The sequence below is a fragment of the Phalacrocorax carbo genome, chromosome 17 (assembly GCF_963921805.1).
Source record: "Phalacrocorax carbo chromosome 17, bPhaCar2.1, whole genome shotgun sequence".
NCBI classification, from domain to species: Eukaryota; Metazoa; Chordata; class Aves; order Suliformes; family Phalacrocoracidae; genus Phalacrocorax; species Phalacrocorax carbo.
Genome location: NC_087529.1, coordinates 10,742,290 through 10,767,359, shown reverse-complemented (window position 1 = coordinate 10,767,359; position 25,070 = coordinate 10,742,290). Strand labels below are relative to the sequence as shown.

At 44.3% G+C, this 25,070-nt stretch overlaps 1 protein-coding gene across 1 annotated transcript in view; it reads left to right on the top strand.

The window, feature by feature from the left end:
• The first annotated feature begins 3,196 nt into the window (after positions 1–3,196).
• Positions 3,197–25,070, top strand: part of CASTOR2 (cytosolic arginine sensor for mTORC1 subunit 2) — a 123,296-nt gene continuing 101,422 nt past the window's right edge. The window contains exon 1 of the mRNA XM_064468338.1: positions 3,197–3,581. Within this exon, the coding sequence (XP_064324408.1) occupies positions 3,469–3,581 (113 nt within the window). The 5' untranslated portion in view covers positions 3,197–3,468. The remainder of the gene's footprint in view (positions 3,582–25,070) is intronic.

Sequence of the window (25,070 nt, the reverse complement as noted above, 5' to 3'; positions counted from 1 at the left end):
CGGCGTTGCTTCTGAGGACCTCGCGTGTAGACAAACAGTGCCCCAGGGCAAACAGGCGTTGCCTCTTGCCCTGCTTGCCAGGAAGAAGGTCCTTGTGAACAGGAGCAGAAGCTGATATCTGAAAACTGCCCAACAGTCCAAGTACAGCCTGCATTCCTCTACCGGGGAAATCCCTGCACCTCCACCCTCAGGGCTTCAAAACCCAAGTTTTGCTTAGCGTTATGGGTGGTATCTGACCAAAGCACTTAGAAATCTCATCTACTTTTGATGGCTCATAAGTGCTTTGCTCTCCATCCAGGCAGGAGATGACTCATGGTGCCTGGTCCTCATACTGAGATTTGTTTTGCTGCTCTCTCATCTTCCTGTTTTCTTGTCCGTTCTCCCCGTTTCTTTGTTCTGTCTGCCCAGCATGTGCTGTGGTAACTGACATTGGAAGCTGTGTGGGCAGGGAATGGGTTTTGGTTTTAATAAAAAAACGTGGTTACATCATCTTGCACAACAGGTCCCTGCTCTGTGGCTGGGCCAAGTGAGTCCTTTCGAGCTGCAAAAATATGGAAAACTTTCAATTGCAATAATCAAAAGATATTATAGCACGTTATATATAATAACAACACATTCTAGGCTGCTCCCTGCATGGAATCTCCCAGGTATACCTGGCAACAAGAGAGAGATCTGAATACTAATGACAGCTGGAGGAGGGGGCATGTAATAGTATTTTGGCTAATTGCCAGGTTGCCTGCTCTTGAAAAATTTGCCTGTGCTAAGCAAGGCATATTTTTCACATGTAGAAAATTGGTTTAGGTGTTGGTAGGGCTTTATATTTTCCTAATGCTTCCTACAGTCAACTGCGAAGGTTCATGTAGCCATGAGGTCTGTGTTCCCATCTCAAAGAGGCCTTCAGGCCTTCTTTGAAAGACTTGGAAAACCATAGCAGCTGAACCCAGGAACGAAAATGCAATTTTCGAGAGCACCAGATGTAAACTTACAAAATGAAGTATTTTTGTGTTTTGTGGGTTTAGGGGGATTTTTTTTGCTTGTTTGCTTGATTCTTCTTTTTTTTTTTAGTGAATCCAGATGACTAACTCAGGGCCTCTTTTCTCCTTCCCTCCAGGCAGAACAAAGTCTCTGATGATTTACTTGCTTCAAAAAGTCCCCACTGATTTTACCTTTGGGTTTGTTCTACCATCTCTCATTGTTTCATGTAAGCGTTTTCTGTGGTAATTAGACTGGTAATAGCAGAATCCCTGGTGGCCTTCCTGGAGTGCCTGGCCTCTCTGGGTTGAGAAAGCTCTGCTTGGGGGCAGCATACTTTTTCTCTAAGTGGGAAGGGGAACAGTTGATGTTGTGAATGTTGCCCTGATTATGATGGAAAAAGAGGAAATTTTTGCAGCATTTCCTAGAAGCGATTCAGGCTACATTTGTCTGATTTCCTCTGGAAGCTCACAGCAGCCTTGATGGTGCGTGATTTGTCCCTGGCTGCTTCCTTCTGGACTCTGTGGTCTGCATTGTCCCACAGGAACACAGATATGGCTGTGATTTGTAGGTGCAGGTGCAGGCACTTTTTGTAGCTGGGCACAGATACATGCAGAGCTTCGAAGACCAAGACCTTGAACTGGCAGTGGAAGCAGATTAAAAGCTCTCTTCAGCTTCCTAAAATGCAACGCCTACAGTCATCTGAACTTCTGTGTGAGGCAACAAAGGAAAACAACACCTTGGTTTTTAAAGGCTTGTAAAAAATGAAGTACAGGTTTGCTGTTTTATCTTTGTTGCTTTTCGTCTGAATGATTTTGACTAACTGTTGATATGAATGCTTCTAATTTCTACCTTTTCCTTTTGGGATATTACAAAATTAAGACAGCCTTTCGGAAGTATGGCCACAGGCAGAGGAAGAACAGACGTGTCCAGGGGAGAAATAGAGCCATCCAGTGGGAAGTAACAGAGCAGAAAGGGTTTGGAAGTCCTAGTTGCAGAAGCTCATCTCCAGAGCTCGATTCAAGGGATTTCTGCCACAAGAACACAGGCCCTAAAAGCTTAATTTACAACTACAGAAGTTCTTCCTTCTGTATAGGGAAGAGGAATGGCCTGGAGTGGGGCTTGGCTAACGGAGCTCTGATCTTGTGTCCTTGGACACATCCCGCGCCTCAGTTTCCCCATGTGTAGAACAGAAGGGTTGCTATTGATGGTCTTTGTAAAGCCTCTTTGAGATCTACTAATGGAAAGTGCCATAGTGATCTAGGTGGGGTTATTGCTGTTGCTGTTCATGGCAGAATCAGTGTGATCTGAAGTCAGAGGGAGCCCAGCGCAGAACCTAAATCAGGTTTATGGCTCAGGTCCTGCTTTAAGAACACCCTAAGCCTGAATCTAATTCCTGTTTTGGTCTGCGTGGTGTCGGTGGGGCTCTGTGCAGAGGAGCCGGTGCTCGCAGGCAGCGTGGCTGGGGTCGGCCCGGAGGCAGTGCCGGTGGCAGAGCAGCCCCCACTTTGGAGTGCCAGCTCGAAGGTCTGTCCATCCCGACCTCCCTTCGGCCTAAGTGCAAAGCACAGCACTACACCAGCTGCAGTGAAGAGAAGTAACTCTTTCCCTGCTAGAGCGGTGACATCAAGGAGTGGGGCGAGGACTGGGGCGAGCAGGCCATTCACCCTTCCAACGCTACCAACTGCCACACACACAAGGCTGTTTTTATGTTCTTTACAACTGCGATTTTCCTTCTGTAAGACTTTGATGCCAACTGGGTTTTTTTCCCCCTTTATTTTTGCCGCACAGGGAAATAGATGAAGACTCCCTACCTGCCACCTGGAAGAATAAACAGGGTAAGATTTGAGTATTTCCCTATTGTTAATGAAATTTCTGAAGTTCGCCTTTCTGCCGGCTTTCAGGTTGTAAAAGGTTTTCCGGACGCTCCGTGTGCCTCCCCGGCCCCAGCCGAACGCCGGCCGCAAGGAAGATGAAACAAAACAAAACAAAAAACAAGTTGGGGGGGGGGAAAGGCCGGCCACTTACAAGTACTCGTAATACATTTCCTTGCTATTTTCTTCAGCGACCGGTCAAAATCGCACGTGAGGGCGGGGCCGGGGCGGGGCCGGGCGGGGCCGGGCGGGGCGGGGGCGGGGGCGCCGGCCGGCCCCGCCCCGCCCGGCAGCCCGGACTCCAAGGCCCGGCATGCGGCGGGGCGGCGCGCAGGCGCTGCCGGGCCGGGCTTGAGTGGCAAGTTGTTTGTTCCAGCGAGCACCAGCTGCTCGGCGCTCCGCGCTCCGCTGCCTCCCTGCCCGGCTCCGCGCCGCGCCGCTCCGCGCCCCGCCGGCCTCCCCGCCCCCGCAGCCGGGAAGGAGGAGAAGGAGCCGGGGGGGGGGATAGAAAAAAAACCCCACAAACCAGGCACCGACAATAACAGCCCCCCTCCCCCTCCCCATTCAAAAACACAAAATAAACCCCAGGGATAGATGAACTACAAATGAGAAAGAGGAAAAGATGGAACTGCACATCCTAGAGCACAGGCTCAGAGTGGCCAGCATAGCCAAGGAGAGCATCCAGTTGTTTACCTATGGATTAATCAAACTTGCTTTCCTGTCCTCCAAGACGAGGTAGGTGCTGGGGCTGGGGGCGCCCTCCGCGCGAGGGGGCAGGGTGCCGGGGGGGGCACCCTCCGCGCGAGGGGGCAGGGTGCCGGGGGGCACCCTCCGCGCGAGGGGGCAGGGTGCCGGGGGGCACGGGGCTGGGGAGGTATCCCCCTTGCTAAAAGGGGCCGGGTGCTGGGAGGGCACCCTCCCTCCTGCAGAGGGGGCAGGGTGCTGGAGTGCGGGACACCCTGCGTCCCTGCGAATGGGCTGGGGTAGGGGGTATCTTCCTTGCAAGGAGGCATGGCAGCCTCCTTCTTACAAGGGGGTGGGGGGCGCCCTCTTTTTTGGAAGAAAAAAGCAGTCCTGGGATGGAGAACAGCCCCCCCTTGCAAGGGGGCAGGGTGTTGGGGTGAGGGGCTCCCCCCTTGCAAGGGGGCAGGGTGTTGGGGTGAGGGGCTCCCCCCTTGCAAGGGGGCAGGGTGTTGGGGTGAGGGGCTCCCTCCTTGCAAGGGGGCAGGGTGTTGGGGTGAGGGGCTCCCTCCTTGCAAGAGGTCAGGGTGTTGGGGTGAGGGGCTCCCCCCTTGCAAGGGGGCAGGGTGTTGGGGTGAGGGGCACCCCCCTTGCAAGGGGGAAGGGTACCCCCCTTCCTGCAAAGGGGCAGGGTGTCGGGGAGGGTGAAGGCACCCTCCTTGCAAGAGGTCAGGGTGCTGGGGTGAGGGGGGATACTCTCTTCCCAGAGGGCTGGGTTTTGGGAGCTGAGGGAGGACACCGGGGTCTTCCTTACACCCCCCCCCCCCCGTCCCAAGGCTGGGGGGTGGCGACGGGGTCAGCGCTGGAGTTCGGGGCCCCCCGCGAGGGCTCGGGGCAGCCCCGGCCAGGCTCCGGCTGCCCCCCGGGCCGGGCGCTGCCCTGAGCGCCTGCAGGGGAACAGGTGGGGGCCGGGGGCCGGGCCGGGCGGGCTGCGGGCTCGGGGCGCCCGCCGGACAACAAAGGCGACAACAGCAACGGGAGGAGGAGGAGGAGGAGTGGTTTTTTCTCCTCTCGCTCCCCCCCCCCGGTTGTTGTTCCTTGCAGCACTTACTGAAAGAGCGAATCGTCCACACGCGTGTTTGTGTTAAAAGGTGCTTTTTCGATGCTGCCAGATTGGAGGAGGGTGATGGGCGATGCGTGCCTTGCACTTGGTTCTCTTTAAAAATTGTGGTATTGAGTAATATGGATTGTGATAGCTTTTTGGGGGGGGGAATGTAGTGGAAGACACTGAGAAATTTTTTTTTTCTTTTTTTTAGGCAGAGGAAAAAAACACTCTGGCCAGTTTATTGAATGTATAAAGCTGCCTAGGCCTTTTGCAGCAAAACAACTTGAATTGCAAATGCATGTTCTCCTGTCTTCACTTAGCTTGTTGACTTTGTTGCTCTATTCAGAAGGAGGAATGGGAATGTAAATAACTCAAACTCTTCTTGTTTTTCCAGCCTGATAATTAGTATTTCAGTTTTCTCCCCAGATTCATCTCGGCTGGCATTCTTGTATGAAGGTGGGAAATTTTCTTTGGCAGTAGGACAATAATAAATAGATAATAAATTTGCTTTTTATTTTTTAAATTGTTCCAAGCTGTAATTCAATCCTTTCTCTGCGATAATGCTTACGGATGAATGGATCTATTTGTGGTGTAATTTGATTACGGTCCCTTATCTTACAGTTAAACTTCATGCATTGAAATTTCACTCTGATTTGGGGCTCATCCCATTTGGCTCACCACTAACGTTGTTTGCAGTGTAAAGTATATCAGCACCTTGTTTACTGTTGTCCCTGGACGTTCCACAGGGCACTAAAGGCTCTCCAATCTTAGATTTCTATTTTTAATGTGTTGTTTCATTATAATTGAAAGTAGCTGCTGATTTTTTTGGGAGGGGTTGTTGCTCCCCCTCCCATACTTAAAATGTCACTGTTAACGTCAACAGTGAAATCTTTAAATCTGTCATTCCTAATGCAGAGACTGAGCTTTGGTGGATTTTTTTTTTTCATTTTTATTTTTTTTTAAGTTCAGGGATGGTCCTGTTGTGAAAATGTAGTGCGAAACAAAAAGACATCTTCAACATTAGAGAGCTGTGAAAGGGTTGGGACAGTAAGATAAGCCCTTTGGGATGTGATACCTTGTCCTGCATTTGGGTGCAGCGCTTGACAGTTTGGTATTGCCTTTGGTCACTGTGGTGTCTGGCCCATTCCATGCACAGTGAGGATTAATAATCTTTCCCTAGCTTTCACGGAATCTCACCAGTCAGGAACAAAAACTATTTGTGGAAAGGTTTGTTGGCATGGGAAACTTCTATTTATTTCCCTTTTGTTTGTTTCGTTGTTTTTGCAGACAGAGATGCAGGGGAGAGGAGGGGAAGCTTGTTTGTGTCATTCTTAAGACAGCTGATAGTACTGAAATATTGCTGCCTCCTGTGTGCTTTTTACATGCTCTGAGGCAAACAAGGTCTCTGCCCCATGGACCTTCTGCTCTGATGAGCGCCATGTGTATGAGGAAGGTGAGGGTCTTCGGGAGCTGTAACTCCATAAATTTATGATCCCACTGTTTCTTTTTCCTCCTTGTTTAAGTAGTGATTGTGCCCACAAGACAACAACTTTTTATATGGGTGCAAGACCCTCCCAACCACCCCATCTGAAAAGGACCACTTGGTGGATGAAGGGAGAAGGCGGCCTACATCCCTGCTAATCTTTTCTGATGAGATAGCAAAGATGCCAGTTACTTACACCACCTACATTTTTCCCCAGTGAGACCTTAAACTGAGTTTTTACCTGTGCTGCAAGGCTGCCAGTAAGAAATAATGACTTGTGGGACAGATGTGATCCAGAGAGGTGGCAATGACATCATCAGTATCCTTATGTTAGTCATGCAAGAAACTCTACAGTTTTTACATAGGCTCTTCTGAGAAGTAATCTGGAGGGAGTACTGGAGTCTCTTTCATGTTCTCGTACACCAGGGAAACGGGCTCAAACAATTTTTTTAAATCTTGTGTGTTTTTCTTAATCCTCTTGGGAAGGAAAAGTAACAAATCTCCCTCTTTTTATTTGGCTTTTTGCCACTTTCAGTCTGCCCTCGTTCATGACATGAGTCTTTTAATTTAGCTTCTGTTACAATGGCAGTATTTTTTGAACAAAGAACAGCAATTTTGGAACTATTCTGATGGCCAGAAGCAAGAAAGCCATTAACGAGGTGAAGAGGTGAGCCCAGGAGTGAATGAAACGGTGGGCTGAACTGAGCTGAAAGAAAAACACTATTAATCATAACTTTAAGTTAGGCATGAGGTATTTTATGCAAAGTTGCATTAAGACAGGTAGTCCAGAAATAAGTAATAGTGGAACTCCTGAGCAGTTACCCCAAGCAATGTGCTCTTGATGCTCTGCTTGCGTAAAGAAGTGCAGACCTATTGATTTCAGCTGAGCTCTGCCAGGCACCCTAGTGGAGGATCAGATCCATATAATTTTTAGTTGCTTGCAGAAGATCTGCATGTGTCTTTTTGCCGTTGCTGTCATCACCGTCATCCTAGCGTTTTACTGATTGTGTTGTGTCCGTGTTTGGCTTGAGAGTTCCTTGGTGCCAAGGATCTTTACCTGTTCAGAAGGTGTGCCAGGCGTTTATGTATGTGAATGTAACAACTGTGCCTGGTTTTAATATTGCGTCCTTTTTCTTTTGTACGTGCCCCTGTAAATGTTAGCTCTCTGGGGCAGAGAACTGCTCGTGGGTGAACTCCCACCTTCAGCTCCCTGTGTGCTGCAAAAAGAGCAGCATCCTTCCCACCAGAATTAAGTGTCTCCGTTTCCTTGGTCAGAGTTAAACAATGTCATACTATTGGGTGATGTGCCACAAGTAACCTGCTTGAAGACTCGACAGACATATTGATGTGCTGTTACATTCCTGTCTTGATTTTTTTTCCTAATTGCAAAATATTTTTAACTATCTCCTTTTACTGCATAGGAATTAAACCTGAATGGAGGGGGAGGAAGGACAGTCTTGGATAATGCTTGCACTGAGCCATCAGGGCATGCAGTAGGGAGAAGGAATGTGATCCTGACCTTGTCTTTTGAGCGTATATAAAAATATATGGAGAGTTTAAGTCCTGGAGAATAACGTGGGGTCAGGGTTCTTCCAAGCACTGTATCTGTATAATGTCATTAGCCCGATTTCTGGGTAATGCTTTGGTAGACCTTTGCACATCCAGAGTCAGTGAGTTAACAAGTAGCCTTTCCTCTCTCTCTTCGTTACCTAATATAAAGATTTGGTGGTAAACAGTGAACTAAGGTAGTTGAGGGAGAAAGGTAGTATTTAAATTCTAATGCTATTAAGTTGTAATCAGGATGAAGTTGAGAGGTTAGTTTGTTCACAGGGCTGGGCAGTTAAAATAGTTATACGTCCTGTGTCCAGCATCATAAATTTGAAAATCTCCAGCAGAGTTTTCTGATAGTGTTTAGTTTGAGATGGTCGTGATTTCAGTGTGCTGAAGAGAAGGAACAAGTTCTGCATGGGCAAAGGTTGAGACCTGGGTCACAGAAGTGTTTAAGGCAGCCATTTCAAAAGCACCTGTCGGCCTGGTTTCTCTTCCAAGATGCTCAGGTCTTCTAGAGGTGCAGTTTGTGTAGATTGGTGACTTGAAGCAGAACTACAAGCACTTTGCAATCTCGCACATTTGGCGCGAAGTACAGGAGGCTGGCCGTGTGGGTGAGAAGCTGGGTAGTGTGGAGGAGCCAGGCTGGGCTCTGCCCCACGTTCGACGCTGCTTGCCATGCAGCCTCTACCAGGGGATGCTCGGAAGCAGGAGGTGCTCTTAGAGTGGGGAGGTGCTTAAAATTATTTATTCTAATAGAAGTGTAGCAAGAAGTAAACAATGATAAACTGTACAGGATAAGTTGGATTTTCTTCGGTCTTTGAACAAAAAACAAAACTAGCTTTGTCTTTGAGTTCGTGGTGGTATTTTTGGTAATGTGTCCATTTTGCTTACTAATAATTGACACTTCTACCTATGAACACTGTGTTGTTGCTATTAATATAAGTGTTTCTCACTCCCTGTTCACTTGTTTACTGTCTAGGTGTCCTGAAATTGGAGATACTGTAATAAAAGGTCTATTTTGGATTTCAGAGCATAATAGGACAAACAAGTGCTTAAAACATGTCTATGCATCATTTGAGGACATTCAAGGGATCAGTAGTCTGTTTCCTTTGGTATGAGCTCAGACAAACAAATGTTGTTTATGCCCTTATATGAAATACAGATTGATCTGCAACATTGGGTGATCATCTGGCAAAGGCAAGTTGCTCCTGTTGTTAAAACCTTTCTTCTCTTTTTTTTTTTTTTTTCCCTTGGCATCTGCCATCCTGCATGGCCCTGGAAGACCATGGAAAAAAGGCTCTTACAAGTTATAAGACAGCGTTTACTCATTTAAAACAGGTTGCTCGTGTTTTCTTTTGGTGTGGCAAAGGCTCCCAAATGTCTTGATTTCCCTTTGCCCGGGTGTGTCTGTGCGTGTGATATCAGAGGTTTGGGGACTTCTTTTTAAGTCTGACTTGGTGACCATCTGTTACAGAAGGACCGAGTGCTGGAGTCCAGACACCACGGGAGGCGGGAGTGATGGGAAGCCCCATGGCTAAAGCCGCCTGCCTGCCCTTCCCCAGAGCGCTTTGCCTTCTTGTTTGCATCGCCATGTGTTCGTACGGTGCTGAACTTGCTGGTGGATATTCAGGATGAGTAAGAGCTAGTGAGAAGGAGAAAGACTTAGAAGTTACTCGTTTGGACTAACGAAGGACATAAGCTCTTCAATTGTGAATGTCATCAGTTTGTGTTCAGGGCTGCTGGGTGTTTCAGCTGCTGCTGGGCTGTGAGAATGTTCTGTAGTGCTTTAATACATTAAACCTTGGAAAGAGCAGGTTTCCTTCCTGATGGTCTCTTATTGTTTATCTACAAATGTTGTTATTATTTCCCTTTCTTTTCTGCTTCTGGCACTTTGCCTGGCAGTCCTGTCATGCAGTCCTCAACCTACCATGTGGTCCCATCAGGCTAAGGCTGATGCCAAGTCAGAAGCTGACAGGAGTGCTTAGAAACTAAATGAGATTCAAAAGGTGGAACAGAAGTACTGGATCAAACCCACAGTGTAATGCTGGGGAGTGCTACGTGCTGGAGAAATGTTGGTTTAGATATTGGATGTTTTAGCAGGGCTGTTCATTTTTTTAAGATACTTTTTTTTCTTCCTCTTGTCTGAACTTGGACATTTGCCTTTTCAATAAATAAATACCTGGCTGTAGTTTGTAGCAGGCTGGCTGTTTTTCCTTATTTCCCACGCTGAACTGTTTCCATCCATTGGCAGAGCTGTTGCATAGGTGTAATGCATCATCTGGGGATAAGGCACCACATCAGTGATGTAAAGCAAACAACACTGGTGCCCACTGATGTTAAATATTTTTTCCTCTTCTTTCTCAGTTCATCTTTCACCGTGCAACTCATTAAAGATCCCTTCAGCTGAATATTTGTTTATTACTTTCAGATTAAAGTCAGTATTTAAATGAAAAATGTGGGTTTTATTAGTACCTAGATGGCTCCCCCTGCAAGCTGGGTGCTCTTATGCTTCAGCAGTAGAGCAAATGTATTGCAGGTCTGTTAAGGAAAAGTGTGTGCTGTGCATTCGTCATCGAGAAGTAACAGCTGAGTTGTTCATTAACACAATAGTTTGAATCCACAGGCTACTCCTTCCACCGACTTATAACTTAAATTAGGCTCCATTTGATGGCTGGAACTGTTTGACAATGCCTTGTTTGTGCTCTATAAATATGTAAATCTTTCTACTTAATTATTCTTTTTTTTAATCTGTTGAGCACAGAGGCTCATTTATCTAATACACAACTCCTTAATCGTCCTGCATGTTTCAATGTTTTAATATATTTGGACAAGGGCTACAATTTCTTTTTTCAGAGGAAACAGTGCAGATTTGTTCTTTTGTTTACTGCCAACTCCAGAGTAAACTCCAGCTCTGATCTGCTGATGGCTGAAGGCTGGTAAAGGAAGAATTATACAACAGGAATGTGAGGAAATAACTCCATTCATTGCAGTTCAGAATCAACAGAGCAAAGCCTGTAAGTTGCAGTTATCATTTCAAAGTAAAAAAGATCTTTCCTCCTCCCCAAGCTCAGCTCGGTTTTGTGTAGCTAACTATAAGATACATTTGTTAAGAGAGAAAACAACAGACAAAAATGTTTTATTATGGGACAAAAGAAATATTGATTAAGCCTGTTTTGTGACTGTACAGTCCCCTGTTAGTTTCAGACACTGCGCAAAGTTTTACTGTGCTGACCATGGAAACAGAAAATCTGATCTCATTTTTGTGGTCTGATGCATAATAAACATTTTGTACTGGTTGATAAAGTTTTATTTTCACATCCAAAAAAAGCAGTGAATGCCTAAACTTCCTCACCAACCAGAACCAGCTTCCTTACTTCGGTCTGTTAAATGTGCTTTGCTAGAGATTAGAATAAAAAGTCTACCTCTGAACTGCAGCCTGCTTGGGGAGGCTCACAGCAGTAATGCTGAAATACCAGAGCTGGTATTTAGCACAAAGCTGGCGCAAAAGTGGTGAGTTTGCTTGGTGGCAGCAAACCATTTGTTAATCTTTTGGCGACTTCTGAGATACGCCTTTGTGGGAATGTCTCAGGCAAAGTGATTTTTTTTTTTGAGACCTTTGTGGTCCAATTAGGTTTTGTCAATGTGATGGAATAGATGTTTTTAAGATACTTGTGCTACTTATTGGCCAGTAATTGTAGGGAGGTGCAGGCCGTTATTGGTGGTAGGCTGTCACTGACCCAAAATCTTTTAATACTAATTGTCTATGAAGTAGGAACCCAACCCTCTTTGCGTTGTGAAGTGTGAATGTGTGTTTGACCGAGGTGTAGCTGTAAAGGAAAAGTTCATTTTCTTTGCCTGCAAAGTTTTAGTGTCCTTGTTACAGAGGATACTAGCAACGTCATCAGGTGTTGCAAGCTACATCACTTGAGTAAAATGCAGCCTTTAAGTCTTATGTAAAGTATTCAAATAGATGAATTTTTTTAAAAAAATGGTCCTGGTGGAATTTGTAAAACTGAGAGGGGAGAAGTTACAAGTTTTGACATGGGTAGAACAGTTAAGACGTAGGTGTGACTCCCCCTGTCTCGTTCTGTTCAGGCTATTTAGAAATGTTATGTGTCAGAGAATCTGGGTAATGAAGTGCACTGGTTTTAGCAATACCTGAATATTTATCCTCGTTCTGTGGTTAAAAAAAAATCAGTATTCAACCCTTTATTATGCCAGGCATATACCCTGTTTTGCAGGGCGAGTTGGTTGAAGCCGACAAGTCAGAGACCTTGATTGAAATGGCCCGTGTTAATCTTGTTTAACATTTGTAGCTCTTGTTTCTTTTCCTAAGGAAAGGTTGACTCTTCTCTTTTAATAACCTGTGAGGCACTCGCAAATAAATGTAGTCTTGGCAAAAAGGAAAAAAGGTTGTCCTTAATAATGAGAAGGATGTACTCTGTATGCATCTAAGCAACTGTATACATTTACATAGATTTACTCAGTCTTTATTTTTATGCTTTTTGGAAAATGATGGATGACTTATTACATGATTAATCTTTCAGTTGTGATCTTTTTCAAGATGCTTTTGGGTGGAAATTGGAGTTTGATTATAACATGAAAAACATACATTTTCATTTGCTGTTTTTAAACAAATAAGCAATATTCAATGTGCTGAGTATTTAGGGGGAAAAAACCCTCAGCCTATTTTGTGCTTATAACTAAGCAGTATAATGTGACCTGTACTAAACAAACAAAACTGATGGTGACTTGAGACTATGCTTGTCAAGGTGCTGGAGCTAGTAGATCTCAGCCTCCCACACCTACTCCTTGTTTGCAGACTGGAAGAAAAAAAAAGTTTACTTGCTTTTTCAGTTACTAATTAATTTCTCATCCTGGAATGAACTAGTGATCATTCTGAACGAAACTAAGTAATTTGAAATGAGGAGGAAAATATTCTTGCTTTTTGCAGAAGATGCTGTCGCTGTCAAAATCTGGCTTATTGCGTAAATGGACCGGTTCCAGTTGCTTTATCACCAATGTCTCCTCAATTGACTTGTTTAATTTGCTCTGGAGCTTCAGCAGCAAACATACTTCTTTTGATAATTGTTATTTAAATTATCTTATTTATACCTAAGATGCTGTGACTCAAAAAATTATTTCAGACATCTTTAAATCAGATTAGCTAATGTTAAAATAAAATCGTGCTTTAATTGTTTTTGTCTGAACTACGTGGTTGCAAAATGGAAATATTAGAATTAACCTGTCTCACTACTGTGGGGATAAAGGTAGGACAGTTCATGATATACCGAGACAATGTTGCATGTTAATTTTCATAATTTTCATAAGCCAACCAGAGTTTTAATGTGCGTGGCTCGTTTGCATCTGCTGAGCTAGCAAGGTGTGAAACCATGTGCTTGTGGCTCGCTCTCTCCTGAGCTTGCCGCAGGTTTTAGGCTAGTCAGTGAATGGTTTTCTGCGGTGAGTGGTAGGACTGTGTGTTTTGCAATACTTACCTTTTATGGACTAAGCGAACACAAATTCACATAGACTATTGTTTTTAAGAGTAGACAATCTGTAGCAATTCCTGTGCAACTGAAATGAATACATTTTTCTGGAAAATTAAATGGATTTGAGTTACCTGCACTGCACGCAAGGTAACGGTAGTTACAGATGTACAAAACGACTGGATTCCTAAAGAACAGAAGGTCACTTTTTGACAAAGAGCTTTTTTTTTTTATTAAATGATTGCTTTCTTTTCAGTATTTCTGGCGTACAGGTGTAACAGTGTTTTGATGGCTGCCAGGAACCACTTTGCCAGACCAGTATAATTTTGGCGAAGTACAGAAGAGGTTAGCAAGAATTAAGCTTGGCCTAGGCAGGCTTTATGGATTTCTGGAGGGGGTTCTGAATTTATGGATGAGAGGGAGAGGAAAAGGAACAGAAGATGACAAAGCACAGGGTTGGCCGGGTGAAGGAGCATGGATGTCTCATAACTACACGGGAGCCTCACGCTGGACTTCAACAGTTAATGCCATAGTGGAGCCTTAACCTTTTTGTGGTGTTTTCAGTCTAAGCCTGGTACCATGCTGTCATCACAAAATAAGAAAATAGCAAATCTTCACAGAATGGTTAAGGGTGGGAAGGATCTCTGAAGATCATCTAGCCCAACCCCCCAGGTCAAGGCAGAGTCACCCAGAGCAGGTTGCTCAGGATTTTGTCCAGTTGGATCTTGTATTTAAAGCCCTGCATGGAGCTTTGCTCTCTTCTGCATTAACATGTTGTTGACATTGTAATGCTTTGTTCCATTTGGCATTACTTTCCGCGTAGCATGATGATGTGTGATTTAATGTTTAATTTAAACAGGACAAAGTGCTCTTTGAACTCAAGAGTGAGATTGTACAACCTCTCAGTTTTGGTGAGAACTTGGTACGGAGCAAAAACTGCCTACTGCAGTAATTTATTGGTCCTCCATGTTTCTTTGTGAGCATTTCATGCGAAACTGCTTATTGGCTGTAAACTGTGAAAAACTAGCTGAAGTTAAAGCAGCCTTGAGGCTGCTCTAACTTAAACTAGAAGCCAAAAATTCCATAGCTGGCTAAGAGCAAAGCTTGCCTTGGGAAAGGGCACGTACGCACTTCTGTACCAGAGCAGACAGCTGAATTACAATTTGTTAGGGGGTTGGATGGATGTACAAAACTAATTAAGCTACTTCTACCCAAGTTCTCTGTGCAGAAGTTTTATTTATGTCCTTGATGTAAGTAAGGGAAAGTATTAGAATGGCATAAAGTCCGAATGTTGCTTGGTTTGACTTTAATGTACGGTATTGTGTGGTGGGTGCCCTACAGTAAAAGTTGTTCGTTGGTTATTGTACAGTGGTCATGAGATGAAACCACACTATATGAAAGAGTTTGCTCTGTCGTCTTCATATTGGTATCGAGTTACTCCCAGGCCCTGAATTTCTGCGTGGTTCTCATAATTCCTGCATGTACAGTCACTTTCTTGGCTTTACGCCTTGTCACACTGCCCATCGCAGTGCTGTAAACTGGGGGCTGCTGAGGCTTGACCCCAGGACAAGCACTCTGTGTCTGTATGTAGGGAAAGCCTTGTGTCTGCGGAAGGATAAAAGTCTCTAAGGGAAGGTTTTGTGGCGAATCCCTGAGCTATCCCCTGGTAGCTCATATGCTGTGATGGGCCAGAAGTACTTCTCATTTGCACAGGAGTGTGAAATCAGCCTGGATTGACTAAAGTAAAAGGACTTTGTGCATCCCGTACCCATTTGAATGGCTTTGTTCATTCAGATGGTGGTTGAATTGTAATCTTAGGCAATGATTTAAATATGAAATAATCCCAAAACAATATGGTTATCTATTAGCTTTTAATGATTTTGTGAAGCGGTGTATTTTGAATGGATATCTCATTGTAAAGGTGATAATGACCTAATTATCAGTGGAAAAAACCAGGAAGGTCAGAAATGATAAGTAGTATGTATAAAATGCTTCACCTAAGACTTGTGTCCTTTTGAGATGTACTTGCGCATATGCTTTGAATTAATTTTCTTCTATGTTTATAGCATATCACTGAGGCTTTAAACTAATACACTCTTGGCTGTTAATCCATGTTTGATAGCCTTCCATGGCATGTTATTGCTGTTTATCTCCTTTTGAGTTCCCACTGACTGGAACATAACCGTGCATTTTTCTTAGGGATTTGTAGACGACGGCCACAGTACTTGGAACAGTTAATGGCTCTATCTTTAGGTGCAGTCCCTGTTGGCCGGATAACTGAGGGTGTAGCTGGAGGATCATAGCAAAGCAGTTGATGAAATTCCTGGCCCCAAGTCAACAGCTCTCACCTCCAGTGTTATGGAAGTTGCTGTTAACTTGCCGAGTGTGATCTGAGTTCAGGGAAAAGGGGGAGAAAAAAACCCCACACCTTTGAAGCCAAATAATTTTGGTTATATTTATGGCACAGGCTCACAGACAGTTGCAATAGTACAGCTATGGGATACTTAATTCCAGAGTTGGAATAGAAATGATTGACTTCTTAACCTTGCTTTACTGCCTGGGAGAGTGGTCAGATGATTAGACCTTGTAGGCATAGAAATAATTTATTTGTTAAGGTATGAGGTGTGCAAATAGCAATGGTGTTAACCTTTTTTCAAAACTATAGGGCAGGCTTATCCTATGTGTATTACTAGTATCATGTTTTGAATATTACATTTGCTCATTTTGTGTTTTTAATTCCAACAGCAACAGTTTTTCCCCTTTACTTGGGTTTGAAAAAACTCAGTGACAGGAATAGCACAGTTCCTGGATTCAAAATAGAGTGGTACTTTTTCCTTGGCTTGTTTAAACATATTACTGATTATATATTCCGTGCAGGATCAGCACAGAGAAAAGGACAATGAAACAATTTCATGGTGCTCCTTAAATGAGTCTTATATAAAACAAAGTTTAAAATGAATTAGGATCTACCTTTTAAGCACTTGTCAAATGTTCTCAGTGTCAGATTTTCTTCCCACTTAATGTTCACTTTATATCAAATCTAATGTGAGGTACATGATAATATTTTCAGAATCACCTAAGTCCCATTTAAAAAAAAAAAAATTTAAAAAAACGTAAGCACTTGGCACCGCAAGGCTCATTGGAAGCCAATGGGGCTTATACTCTGAAATGTCTGTTGCTGCTGGAGGGGAAGACACTTAGGGGTTTTAAAAAATTTTGCCTCCCGGACAGACTAGCTGACGACATTCAGGACAAGAGCACGGTGAAAATGCACCAAAGGGAGGGGAGGCGTAGTGCGGTTGGTCGTGCAGAGGAGAGCGAAGATTTATTTTGAGAATTAGTTTAGGGAATCAAAATGGGGGTCTGTGTTCTCATCTCTCCACGTAACCTCGTGGGCTAGGGACTGGCTTTGCTCCGTTTGTCCAGCAGCGCAGCGCCAGGCCCCGCGCGCCCGGGGCCCAGCCCTCACGGTGCGTGTGGCCGCACCTCCGGCAGCGGGGAGCCGCCGCTCGCTCCCTTTGCGGGGGGGGAAACTGAGGCACGTAGGCGGGCGAGGGGCTGCTCCGTATCACAGAGCAGGTCTGCAGCAGGATCTGGCTGTTTTCTCCACGGCTTGCGTTGTCTCCCCCGCTAGGGCTGCCTCTTTTCTGTAGGACAGATGAAGGCCATGTTTCCAGCCTGTGTATTAGGCACCTGAAAGCCCTGTCGTCCGGCTGCCCCCTTCGTCTCTTCCTTTTCTGTTCCTAGTTTTTCTACATTAGCGGAGGTGGGCTCTGCTGTCTTCGCGTAGACCTTGAGAGAGAAGTACAAGTTGAAAGATGTCTGTCTGAGCTTCCAGTAATAACAGCCGTCTTCCCGAGAGTTGTAAAGAAAACAACCAGAAATGTACCTGTATGTATGTATGTGTGGTTTTTAATACACACAAACGCACATATTTATGTACATGTATAATGTATATGTAGGTATATATGTGTCATTACAAAGTCAGAGCACTCTTGAAATGGAAATTGCCTCAGAAATGAGAGGTAACTCGTGCTGACAAACAAAACCACATGTTTTTAGGGGCTCTAATAGCTGTGCTTCTGTGCTTCAGGATAGAGAATGTCTCTTCCCAGTATCCTTCAGATGACAGCTGCCACAACGAAGGCTGAATAAGAAGAGTACGCTTTCACGTGGCTGTATCCTGGGCACTGGGAAGGCTCTAGAGCTCAGAACAATAGCAGAACTCGGAGCTGCCAGCAGGGAGTCTGAGTGGACAAGTATAATCATGCACCGCTCAGCTTTCAAGGAAATTACAGTTAGTGCACTGACTCGCTCATAATAGTGATGCATTGTTTAGCTTAATAACTTATCAGCTCTCCAGGAATCAGCTAGTGATCACTGTCATCATACACTGCTAATCATTCTCTTCTCAAATTGTCCTAAGATGAACTAAGGACCTGTCACATCACCTATTAAACTGGCAAACTGAGTGCACTGTAATTTTTTTTAACCTAGAAGGAACAATATTGCCCACCTTTTTTGTTCTCTTGCTTTGTCATTATCATATGTAATTGTGCATGTGGTTTTTTGAAACGTCAGGTTGAAAGGACAGTATCAAATTGTGGGTTGGTTTTTTTTTTTTACATTTGTAGAGGCTTTGTTAAATTGCTGTTCTTTGTGATAACTACTAGGGAACTCAATCTGAAACCTGCTCTTTAAGGAACATTTGTTTTTCATAAAGCCTGTGGGGCAGAGGGGCGATCCTTTGTGGTGCTTGTCTGTAGTACCTAGGCTCCTGTCAGTCACTGGTAAATGTAGCCTGACAATGGCCCTCTGTAGTAGCGAAGAGTGATTATCCCTCCTTTACAAACGTGGAATTTAGGCACGGGAAGATGGAGTCATTTTTACCCACAGACATGCAGGGAGCTGTAGAAGAACAAGAAGGAGAAGCAAGCTGGTTTGAGTCCTGATCCCAGTAGGCTGTATATCCTCGCTGGATGCACGCTGGCTTCTTGTCAAAGGGTTATTTGTGAGCTCTGAGCTGCTAGCACTGAAGGAGCCTCGGAGCATTTCTTCTGAAGGAAAAGTGGCCACTGATACACAAATAGATTTTACTAGATAACGTATCTGAATCTGTTCTTTAAGAGGTAATGTTTTAAACTCTTCTGATTCTGACTTACTGTGGCCTCTGCTTAATTTTTCCTTACTAGCTGGAGAACCTGGGAACAAGGCAGTGGGACCTTATTTTGTACTTTTAAGTGCCTTATTTTGTGGCTGTGGATGGAAAGCTAAAACCTCCTACCTCAAGACCAATCTGCACAGCAGTCACATATTTATAACTTCAAACTAGGTAGCTTGGATAAATCTGGTGCTGTACCCAGTAAAACGCAGAACTTGGCAGAACTAAGTGACCAAGTGTTTACCCTGTTTTTAGACAGATTTTTCTGGAGTCCGTGCTGGTCTGTGCTGCTACATATGAGAGCCCTTTCTTCATGCCCTGACAGCAACAATGGTCAGATGCCAAATAAAAAACGTTCTTGTGGAGTACTGCAAAACAGCTTTGTTTGCTAACATTTAGGTGAAAGATCCTAGAATAGTGCAAAATACCAAAGCTGTGGGGACACCTTTTCGTGGCCAGTAGTGCACAGATACGCAAGTCACAGTGGGGAAGATCTCCAGCCCGTTCCATGCTTGGGGCTGAAACGATGCATCTATTTAAAAGGGGAGGGGGAAACAGATGGATGTGCCCAACTGAAACAAGCCTGCTTGCTGTTCTGAATAGTGAAGGCAGCTGCAGGATAGTATCTACTGATCTCAGGAATTGTACAAACAGGGGGGTGGGCTATTTTTATTAGTCCAGAGCAAGTACACTAGGATTTAAATGAAACCCTGAGCATTTCAGTGTTTTTTTCAGTTGTTTGAGGTGTTTGCTTTCGTTTCACCTCTCCTGTGTCTGTCTTGAGAAAGACAATTGTATCTCTCGATCGGTGATGACTAGAATTGAAATAGGAAAGAGCCTTCTGCTGCAAGATTTATTGCCTGGCACATCTATGTTGTCTGATGAAGTGTCATCTTTTGTTATGTTTTGAGAAGATGCTGCTGTGATATCTCTGAACCGCATGAGAAAACATTTGGCCGCACCTATTCTTGTCAATTACGGCAGTATTCTTCTAGCTCAAATTATATAGGTGTTTGTGTATAGTATTGAAAAATTTAGGTCCAGCCTGTGCTAATAAACAGAAAAGATCAGGTTGTTGCAAAAGGGAGGTCTCTACAGAGACGCAGCTTTGCATATGTTTCAAATGCATCACCTATTTCTGGCAGCAAGAAGTAAGAAAAATGCTGATTAAGTATGTCTTGTCCCCAAGATCAGGTTTGATAATAGAGAAATACCTGAAGCTTACAGGTGTGGCTTTCTCTTTTCCATGGGAATGTTTCCCACTTCTCCAGGAGTTTGCTGCCTTCCTTTGAAAACAATTGTTCAGGTAGTTTCCCTGTAGGGTCAACAAATGTCATTCGGCCTGAACTCCAAGGCTGTACCAGTTAACTATATTTTGCATTGTACTAAGTTGAAAAGCATTGCCGGGTTAAAAAAAATAAAATTTAATAGAATTGAGTTGGAAAGCGTAAAACATGGTATGAAATAATGCCGATGTGTGCATATAATACAGCATAACCACTGCGTAATGATTTACCTTACTGTTTGTATTGAAAACAATATTGTATTGAAATATAGCTGACTTGGTAGTTACGCTTGGCCAGAGCTTTTTCTTGCGAGAGGTATTTCTTTATCATGCCTACAGGTACAAGAGTGGAAATGTCAATATTCAAGCCAATTATTTTGTTACAAATCTGCTTAGGATGCCCTGATAACCCAGTTCTATGCCTGGAAAAGTCAACAAGTTTCTCTTCGTTGATGTCAGCGAGTTAGAGCCCAGGCTGAAAAATTCATGTGAGAGGGAGTGTTTCTGCTAACTGCTGTTCCTGCAAATTGGACATCGGTACGCTTGAGGCTTCTGGGAGAACAACCCTTTTTGCTGGATGTAGCATGCATTAGGATCCTTGGATTAATTCCAAGCCAGCTCTTGATTATCTCTGGGTGAATTGTGTAAATGGTGAAGTTCCCATACTAAGGCGACAAAACATCCAGCCTGGATCTAGATTAGCAGGCGACAGCAGCATGCCGCCTTCTCCTGCCATTTTGTTGATTTCCCAGCTCGGGAAACTCAGCAGGCGACGGGATTGCTGACGGTTCTTTCCCCAACATCCCGTTGCACACTCATGTGTATGATTTCTGTTATTTAAAGTTTTATTTAGCCAAGGCTCTCCCATCCCTTTGTTCTCCTGGATAACTGATGTTCGCAGTGCTCCCATCCTGTTGCCCTGCAGCACCGCTATGGTCTGAAGCCACTGTGCGTTGTGGTAAGTGTGAAGACAGTGATTGTGTGATAGTTGCCCATGCCTTGCTCTTTTACCTCTTCCCCTTTTATTGCTGCCTTTGTGGCTGTGAGATTCTGTGCCATCATTCTGAAGAATGGCTATTCACCTGGCTCTTGATGGAGAGGTTTAAGAAGAAATTATTTTGCTCCTTGGGCATGAAAATGCTGGTTAACTTGCACAGGACTGCCTTTGCCTGGGAGTCTGGCCAAATAGAAATTTTTTATTTCCATTTAAGACATGAGTGTGTATCCTCAGTAATCTCTTTTTAATAGATGTTTTGTTTACAGCTGTCATTGCTGCTCAGGAGCAAGATGTGATGCCTCGCAGTGAGAACAGCCCATAAGGCCTCAGAACATCTCTCCGACTGCTAGGCAATAGTTGGCTGCCACGCTGGGAGAGGGAGGAAGCCGGGGAGCAAGGGTGTTAGACTTAATCAAGTATCTAGGAAAACTTGCTTTTTTTGGTGGCGGGTTTTTGGGGATGTTTTTGTGTGTGTGTGTGTTAAGCTTTGGTTTTGAAATTGAGGGGAACCTCATCTTTACACACGTATTGTGTCAGCTTAGGTGAAGGGATTCATCCATTGGGTACAGGTCACAGTGGTGCTGCCCTCTTTACACCCCCTTTGTTTAGAGCAGGAAAGACTAAAGTTTGCTAGTTCTCAATTAATTGCAGTAAAAACATCTTTGCCAGTTCTTTGTCTTTATAATGAGGTTCTTTGGAGCCTCATTTTGTCCTTTTTTCAGGTACCTTGTACAGTTGTATTACAGCTGGTAGTGATACAGGCTCATTTCAATCAGGGCAGTACATTCAAGGAAGAAGTTAACAGCAGCATCGCTCAGCATCGAGTCGTTTTTGGTAGACAGTGAGCAAGCTAAGCCTGTGTAACAGGAGAAATCTTTATTCAATTGAAAGCGGTGGACGTATTGACATTGACGTAATTTCTGGGATAAAGTCGGTCCCTTAGCTGTTGATAGATTTGAGTGTTACTTTCTTTTTCCAGCATACTTATGTTCAGTTCTTCATGATCCTTTAAGTAGGAGGCGCTGCCCACTCCTCACACAGCTCTAGAATGAAGCCTTACCACCAACTAAAACTACACAGCAATTGTAGCTTTGCTTATTGCAGCCTCAGATGAAACTGAAGCTTATTTTACAGAAATCCAGTAAATTACTCTTCAGCTTTTCTTTGGATAGCTCAGCAGTGACTGGCTTGGAAACCTTGGTATGCTGTTGGATTTCTGTTGTGGAGAAAGCTTCTCTGCGATTTAATCTAAAAGATTCCCCCTCCCCCCATTTATTCGTCCGAGCACAGAATTATTACTTTGACATTGTGGGAGCTGATTCCCATGAAGATAACTCCCTTCTCTGCAGAGAGGGTCGTCTGGCGCTGTAGCTTCCCAGGAAATCTATCAAAACTGCTTTGATTTGGCCTGCGTACCTTCGCTATGTGCAGCATTGCTATTAAACTAGTAGTAGACTTCAGTACAGGCTTGCATGCTGACGGATTTGAATCAACAAGCTCTGTGAAAGCCATTTTTAGTACTTTTACCCATGCATTTGTATGGCCACATGGAGCCTCATCCTGAAACGTTTGCATCTGTGGAGCAGCCTTCCCATTCTGCAGATGACAGGCTGGGAGCATGTTTCCTTCTGATGCCATGTAGAAAATCAGTGTCATACAGTTACGCATCACCAAACTAGTGAATGTCATGGCTGCATCCAGAATTGGGAAGTATCGTTGTGGGAGACCGGCTTCAGTGGAATTATGTGATGTTCTAGTTAGCTGATTCATTACTAGCTTTCTCGAAACCCCATAATGTCCCCTGGTCATTTTCTTCCATAATTAACCTGTTTTACTTGGTCTGGATTGTTGGTCCTTAAGCAATGACATCCGTCATGAAAACAGTTTCTTCTGCTTAGAAAAGGTGCACAGACAGTTGTGCTCTGTGGGCACATACCAGGATTTGTTCTCTTGGATTCTGCTTAATAAAAGTCCGAGTGCTTGGGGATTCAGGGTTCGTGTTTATTCGTTTTCAGAAAAAGATTTTGGTCCCCTCACTGACAGTTTGTCTTCTGCTTGCCACCCTTTGAAATCGTCTGCAAGTTCTGCGCTGACAATCCATCAATCTGTCGTACAAGACAGGGAATGAGTGACATTACTTGTTTCAACATATCATAACTGTTATGCTTGCTCCCTCAAGCCCTGTAAAGTCTTGTTATGTCAGGGTGTGTGAGAGAGGGTTGTATGTAGTGGTGTTGTTGGGGGATCCTGCTTTGGATCCTTATCTTTTACATCTCAGGCTTTGGAGGTGTTTGGTTCTTCCCAAAATATGCTGTTTCAAAGAAATGCCACTTGTGCCGAGCTGGCTGAGGCCTTTGCTGCTGAAGCAACTGGATTTGTCTGCTGCCGCTAAGCAAGCTTCTTGGGGCAGAGACCGTAGGTGCGAGAGGCCTGAATGCGGGCTGGAAGCGGTTGTAGTACAGATGGTAGGATAGTGGTCGGGATGAACGGCATACAGAAGACTCAGAAGTTATGGACTTGGTATAGGAATTACTAAATCTTTTTTTTTTTCAGCTCGTGTTTTGCAGTAGGTTAAACAGTAATTTCAAAGCCTTCTCTCCCCCACCCTCCCCATCCCTTCCCTTTATCTTTTTCACTCTTCTTTCTCTTTAGTCTGCAGAAAGCAAATTCCTGCAGAATTCCTGGCATAAAGGTGGAGACGGACAACACTGGTGTGTAATACTGAAGTAGGAGCTGAAGCTACAGCTGTTTCGTGGTTTCCAGCACAGGTCTCTTGCAGTGCAGCTGATGGAAGTCTCCCGAGTGAAGCCTCGCAAGGGCAATGTGTCCTCTTGCTACATCAAAGTCCAGTTGTGTGCCTGAGTGCCCACTATGGGGGAAGGCAGTGGTTATAGAGGCTGAACAGGCAGCATTTGCGTAGCGAGTACAGAGCTAGGAACAGGATTCCCAGCTTCTATTCTTAGCTCAGTAACCAATACATTGCAAAGCCTTTTGCAAATCAGTCAGACCTAATCTTGCACGCACAGCAGCCCCCAATAAAGTCCTTCGAGTTTTTCGTTGGGAACACAGGATCAGCTTCTTAACTGCTGTTTTTCTCCCACTCAATAGGGCTGGGGGAATGAAAATCAACATCTTAATGCAGAAAGTGTGATCATTTATTAATGTTTGTGAAGCAGTAGCATGGGCATCACTGTGTGACGTGTGTGACCTGGCATCCAAAAAGGGGATTGATTGATCGCTGTTATCAGCTGGGTCTTTGGAGCATGGGATTTTTGGCCTCTCTCATCAGAATACAATTTTACATGATTATAGAGGATAACGCTGGAAATGCCTCTGCACTGGGCCTGCCACATGTCCAGATGGCAAGGTCAACATAGCATGGACCTTGCTAAGTGCTGCTGCTGCTTCCTCTCATTATGCTACTGGCTCAGCTAGAAATTGAGGAGTTCTATGGCTGTCAATAAATTAAAAGAGTTGGAAATTAATACCTGCAGTGAACTCTGCTTTTATTGGCCTTAAATTAATTTCACATCCTTCTGCAAAGATGAATGGGAACGCTTGTTTTTGTATGGTACTTTTGCTTTAAGATAATCTGAGCTTCAATCTTAAAATGAAATCGAGTTTAAAACGTTCTGGGCTAGGAGTTAATTTCTAGAGTATCTTATAAAAGGGCACAACACAAAGGATACTGTAATGTTGCAAACCCCTTACTTTACATTTGGCTGTGATGTATTTTGTAGCATGTGCGGTTCTGGTATCTGCCGTGTGCAGCATCTTGCTCTGCTGGTTTGTGTGAGGGTTTATTTTCCTGGTGCAGGGACAGAGGTAGATTAATCTACAGAGCTGTTGGCAAAATTCTGTTAGCAGGCTTTTCAGTGGGGGATCAGCTTGAAAAAAGCACAGCTAGATTTTTGTGTCAGTTGAGCTTTTGATAAGTGTTAGAGAACGTACGGTCTCTTCGTAAACTTAGTTCCGAAAACACAGAGCCTGGTAGTGGATTTTTTTTTTTTCTTTTAGGAAATGCTTGTTAATGTAGTGGCACTTCAAGCTCTTGCCTGTGAAGGGGCAAGTCTCTCCCAGTGCTTATATATATTTGACTAACAGGGCTTTAAAGTGGATAGGCCTTGCAGAATAATTTATTTAGGTAAAGTAAGAGGCAGAGGAGCAAAATGACTACCTCCCATGCCCCTCACACTGGGGCAGCATCCTCCATCCCTTTCTCCCCAGTGAATTGAAAACATTGTCCCGAGTTGTACAGCAAGGCGTTTCTGGAAGCGGGGGGGCGGGGGGGCAATCATACAAAGAGCACTGATAGCCCATCATCAGAAGCTTGAGGATGATTTCTAGTTTGTTGGGAGCTACATGCCTGTACATTTAAATGCACGTATAAATCTGTTGGTGTCTCTCCAGCTTTACAGTTTATTTAATTGTCTCTGACTGCATACGAGGCAATGGATTGGAGTTGCTACCAG